The 6,000-nt window shown below is 38.0% G+C and overlaps 1 protein-coding gene across 2 annotated transcripts in view; it reads right to left on the bottom strand.

Annotated features, from left to right (window-relative positions):
• Positions 1 to 207: 207 nt before the first annotated feature.
• Positions 208 to 6,000, bottom strand: part of LOC308698346 (NACHT, LRR and PYD domains-containing protein 3-like) — a 56,182-nt gene continuing 50,389 nt past the window's right edge. For both annotated transcript variants that reach the window (XM_081378344.1, XM_081378345.1), the window contains exons 10-12: positions 4,886 to 5,017; positions 1,667 to 1,698; positions 208 to 1,583 (exon numbers count right to left, since the gene is read on the bottom strand). In XM_081378344.1, coding sequence (XP_081234470.1) covers positions 1,054 to 1,583; positions 1,667 to 1,698; positions 4,886 to 5,017 — 694 coding nt within the window. In that variant the 3' untranslated portion in view covers positions 208 to 1,053. The remainder of the gene's footprint in view (positions 1,584 to 1,666; positions 1,699 to 4,885; positions 5,018 to 6,000) is intronic.

The raw sequence follows: 6,000 nt of genomic DNA, 5'->3' as shown, positions 1-6,000 counted from the left end.
ATCAGCTTGTCTGTGGTTATCAGATGAAGCTTACCATTATCCGAGAGGAATTTGACTTTCAGACAAGCCTGTAAAATTGCTCTTGGCCTTGAACTTGCATGCAAGGATACACTTGTATGCCAGGAGGATACCTGTGTCGTTTCTCCTGTTTAATGGATAGTCAGGGAGTGAGGGAAGGTATAAGTTGTTTTGTTTTCTTTCTTTTATGTATAGGTAAGTTAATGTTAATTTCCCCTTTAGAGGTATTTTTTTTCTTTTGTTTAGGCCCACCTCCTGAGGTAATGTTTTTGTTTGTATTTTTGGTATATTTGTAATGTTTTATTTAATATCCCTTTTTACTTTTGAAACCTATGGAAGCTTGTTTCCGCCACAAAATATCCAAGCACCAGATGCAACAGCAGAAAGGGCATAATAAATCAAAAGTTACTCCGGACATTCAGTTTGGGGGAGATGGTGTTGGGACGAGACTTCAGACAGGCACTGTCTGAATACTAGGCACTATTCTGCATTGTACAATACCTCTGACTTACTATGTGCAAGGCCATCAACATGTTAAAGTGGATGTCGATCACATGCTACCATCAAGGTTTTCAGAACAGCAACCAAAAGGGATCAATTATGACATCTTTGATTGCTTGCCAGTTGGTGGAATGCAGAGAGCTGGAACCGTCTGACCCAGAAGGTCAACCTGATCAAATTCAGGAAGCAAACAGAACGTCGCAATCTACAAAGGCAACGTAAAGCTCTAAGTGGAAAATCTTTAAATCTTTAGGTCTAAGTAATAGATAAATATTGTGCAAGACAACATAATAGTTCAATTTGTTGGTCACTTTAAATTTTAAAATAATGCATGTGTTTTAGGTTAGACCATATTAAGTTTGGTCTATGTTAGGTTCCAGTTTAAAAAGGGAGGAGTTTGGTATATTGGTGCAACCTTGTTCACATGTATTACGGTATTTTCATTGCACGCATGCACTGTGTGTTGTATCAGTGACACCCCCATTTGTCTTAACCCATGATTTTGTGTGTGTGTGTGTGTGTGTGTGTGTGTGTTTAATGTGACAGAAACACTGAAGAGTTGTAATGAAGTCTAAATCCAGCATAGAGTGGTTCAGTGAATGTGGTGTTGAATGTGTGTAAGTGTGTGAGTGTGTGTGTGTCAGAGATGCTGTAGAAGGACAGAGTGCCGGCCGACACGTCCACACACACTCCTGCTCTCTTACAGGATCCTGAACCAGCAGAAACAACAGTTTCCTTCTTATTGTGATAGACAGTGAATCTGTCATCAGAGCACTTCAGACTCCAGGACTTCTCATTCTGTCCAAACATAGAGTCAGCACTCCATCCTTTCCTCTCAATTCCTTTATATGACACTGATATATAAATAGTTCTACTCCATTCAGCCTCCCAGTAACAGCGTCCAGTCAGACTCTCTTGACACAGGACCTGCAAACACTTGTCAAATCTCTCTGGATGATCAGGATACGACTGCTGCTTATTCACACACGTCACCTTTCTGTTCTCCTCAGACAGAATGAGTTGAGAGTTTGCTGTGTTTGGATCCAGTGTGAGATCAACGGCATCTGAACACAAGAACACACATTACAACACCAACATTTACAACCACAAAACAACAAATACTAAAACTGTGTCTTTGAGGACTTACATTTGTGTAGTCTTGAAATCATGATCCCTCCTCTGTGATCCACAATAGAAAATACAGAGAGAGAGAGAGAGAGAGAGAGAGAGAGAGAGAGAGAGAGAGAGAGGGTGTCTGTTATGTACCCAGTTTATCATATTGTGAACATAAACTTTATCTCTTTCTTTCTTGCTTTCATTCTTTCTTGTAGGTAAGTTATTTTGAGTAGGGTTAATTATGTATTACTGTGACACTGCCTTTGTCAAGTAAGGGTGCCCAACAGTACCAAAGTCCCTTTAAAGGGTTAGTTCACCAAAAAATGAAAATTCTGTCATTAATTACTCATCCTTGTGTCATTGCAAACAAGTAAATCTTTCGTTCATCTTCGGAACACAAATTAATATGTATTTAATAAAGGCTTAGAGCTTTCTGTCCCTCCATTGACAGCCTATGCAAATACTACTTTCAATCCCCAAAAAGGTAGTAAAGTAATTACTACCATTATTTAATTATACCAGTCATTAAAGTAATCCATGCAACTTCAGTTGTTTTGTGCCTTGTTTGCACAAAAAAACAATTTACCACTTTATTTAGAAAATATTAATCTCCAACGCAGGTTCATGCAACAACGTCTGCTTTCACGTCAACACAACACGCATAAGTCAGGGTGCTCTCATAAACACTTTGGAGATTCATATTTTGTAAATAAAGTGGTAAATTATGTATTGCACAAATAAAGCACTTGTGTCGCTTCATAAAATTAAGGTTGATATGCTGGTCACATGGATTACATTTATGATGTCTATACTAGCTTTTTGGGGCTTGAAAGTGATAAATTCAGCTTTGATCACAGGAAAAAATAGAAAGAACAGAAGTATGTTTGCCGTCGAGGCTAAGAGGACTCACATTAATAGCTTACCTCAAGCGGTTAAAACAAAGTGACAAAAACACACGCAAACCTGACCCAAATGTTTAATGTTGCAGTTGTTACCATCTATTTGCATTAGTTTATATCTAGTCACTTTTATGCATTCATTAGCCAGCGAAGTTGCATATTTAAAGTTGCTGACGAGATTGCTTTCATTCAACATTGATATGTTAATGCAGCCGACAGAAACATAAACAAATCAGAAACGCATTTGATTCTATTATTTTTTTATCACTGTAATACCTATTGTTATTTTGAGTAGATAATCAAGTGTTGCAAACAAACGGGTGTTCACTGATATGCTCACACAAAAATCGCTGCAAAAGATGCTTTCCAACAGGTTTTATCATAGTTTTTGTCCAACTCCATTGACTTGTATTGGATGTGCCGTGAAGTACGGTATTACTCCACTGCCGGCTGGAGTGTCTATTATTCAAGCTCTCAACGGAAGAATGTTCGGGTGTGAGGCGTTTGGAAAAATAGGTCCACAGTTTTACAACGAATGGTAAAACACCTGTTGGAAAGCATCAGTGTATAAGTATCAGTGAACACCCCTGACCACTCGGTGAGTTTCACGTCTTTGCAAACGAAAGTTTAATGCGTTTTAGGAAGTATTGTTCCAGTGCACCTATGCAGCCATTGTGGAGGTGGAGGTGGAGGTGGAGGGGGGGGGGGTTGCTACCACAAAAACTGAAAATTCTCGGGCCAGCAGCATTTGTCTAAATTTCAATCTTAACCATTGTATTTCATCAGAAACTATCTGAAAACAGGGCTTTAAGTGTAATACTTCAAATACTTCAAATACTGAACTTGTCCTTTAAGGATACATTAGTTTGAATATTGGAACAAACACTATAATAACATCTTAGTTGATAATTCAATATACCTACTTTTATTTTTGACAAAATATCACATACTATATATTAACATATAACATACATACTATATAACTAACATATGAGCAGAAATTGGCAAACAAAAGCTTATTTGATGTGGCAGTTGTTTTTTTACAGTAAAAACTTTATAATCTATCCAAAACTAGTCAACAAAATCTTGTCTAAACATTCATATTTCGTCTGTAACATATCGTTTTTATGATATACTGTATTAGCATATCAATGTAATATAATTTGCAGTTTAATACATTGCTTATACAAAGACATTTTATTTCAACATATTTCAGTCGATTTTTTCTCATCTCAGTATAGCAATATAGTTTGGTAAAAGCTAAACTAGTAGATGTGTTCATGTAAAAATAACATTTTTACTAATGCAAGTTAAATGTGAGTATGAATGAACGACACAGCTGCACGCTGTTGTTTACTACAGCTGTAGTAAACAACAGCGTGTCCCTGTGCCGTTCATTCATTCACACACAGAATTCAAGCTTTATAAAGACATATCTCTCGTGCCTGTGTGACTGAGTTTTCGCTGAGTTACAGTTCATTTTCGGACGCGTTTCAGAATGGACTTCACTGACAGAGAGAAGGCAGAACTCACATCATGTTTATTTTTCTTTATTTGGCGAAAAGCACAACACTTTGTTTTTATCGTGAGTATACACAAAAAACACTTAACACTTAACAGGACACTTAACAGGATCGAATGATGTACACTTATATGTAAGATCAGGGTTCGAATTACGGGGGAGCTAAGGGGAGCTTGGCTCCCCTGAAAAGGACCTGGGCTCCCCTGAAAGCTTTCAGCTTTCAGCTTTTTTACTTTCCGGACAACCTTTTCTGCAGCTATCTTGGGACAATACATTCCATGCATCCATGGATCCTAATCATCTTTTCATCCACTTTAAAATTATCCACAGAGCATAATTAACCACATGCATACGACATGTTATGTGTTTATCACCCACCCTTACTGTAATTTTTGTGGGCCAGGGAGCCTGAGAACACTGAGGAATATATTTTGTGAATATTCAGAAGTACAAACTTTTTTACAGTACATTACTTTACAATACATTTCTGTTTGTTGAAAAGTCCTGTTAATCTGAAAGCTCATCCAATCATCATAGAGAAGATGAGCTTCCATATGGGACAAAAATATATAATTTAAAGCTCAATATCCAAAGATATTCAGATGGCCGTTGATGTTATTTATTTTTTTAAATGCAAATAACATTCAGAATCCTCTCATAGACCCCCAGTGAAGCACAACATTTTACTTTCATATAAATGCATTGCCTATTTTTTTTTTTTTTTTTGTTGCAATCTTTTTTTGAGAACCAAGGAAGCATCTCTTGACAAACACAAAACCAATGACAAATTCTCTCACACACACAGCAGACATAATTATGCTCAACATACTTGAGTTTGTCCAGAGTCCCAGGTCCAGAGTGATTGTAGATCAGACCCAGCTCTCTCAGGTGTGTAGGATTTGATCTCAGAGCTGATGCCAGAGCAGCACACCCTTCTTCTGTCACCATACAGCCAGATATTCTACAACAACAGGAGGTCTTCATGTTACTATGCTTCATTTTAAGAGATATAAAATATACAATACACCAAGGGTGCAAACCATACAGCCTATAGAACGCAAATGGCCCGTCTGATCATTCCAGGCGTCTCAAAGTCAAAGTAACTGAAATCTAATGCAGTTGCAGAATTGCCCACACAGAAATGCAGTTACTTATACAGTATATCCATTAGAAGTCCTCGTACTGGCATTGGCAAAGGAGTCAAACAAAAGAGAAGATGTCACCATGTCACGCCACGTCACCTTTTCAAAAGACAAACTCATTGTACACACCGACTACAATTACTCATGCCACTCATGTTAATGTTAATGTACATACAAACTTAAATCAGTGCTGCTTGAAAATGTATGTGCCACATGTAAGGAAATTAGATAATAGACATCACTCTGCACTCTAAGGCCGTGTGTCCACCAAAGCGTTTTTTCACGCTTTTTAAAACGCCATGAGCGTAGCGAGGCGCTGAGCGTTTTTTTCACACTGAAGCGCCGAACGCTCGGCGTATTTTACAGGTCGCCGAGAGTTGAAGAATGTTCAACTTTGGGTAAAACGCTCCGCTCATCACTGTCACTTTTTACCCAACCATCCATTCACAATGGAGGAGGGACGGGACTAAAACCACACTGACCAACCGCCACATTCTGCTTGTACAACGTCAACAGATGACAACAACAAGCATAATAACGGAACAAAATCATTTAAAACAAGAGACAGAGAAAATACATTACATTGTATAGACATTTTAATATAGAATCAACATTCAACACAGAAACAAAATGAGATACTAGTAACACTTTCGCGGATATTCCGCATCATAACGAGCAACGTGTCTCAACTGAAAAAAAAAAAACGCAACGCTGCCAAAACACTCTCAAGCGCTCACAGCTAGGCATTTTCAGCAGAGCGCCTAGCGTTTTCAGCTTGGTAAAAACGCTTTGGTAGACACAC

The sequence above is a fragment of the Scardinius erythrophthalmus genome (genome assembly GCF_964197995.2).
Source record: "Scardinius erythrophthalmus genome assembly, chromosome: 1".
NCBI lineage: Eukaryota > Metazoa > Chordata > Actinopteri > Cypriniformes > Leuciscidae > Scardinius > Scardinius erythrophthalmus.
The sequence above is the reverse complement of the archived record's forward strand: the minus strand, read 5'-3'. Positions and strand labels throughout refer to the sequence as shown.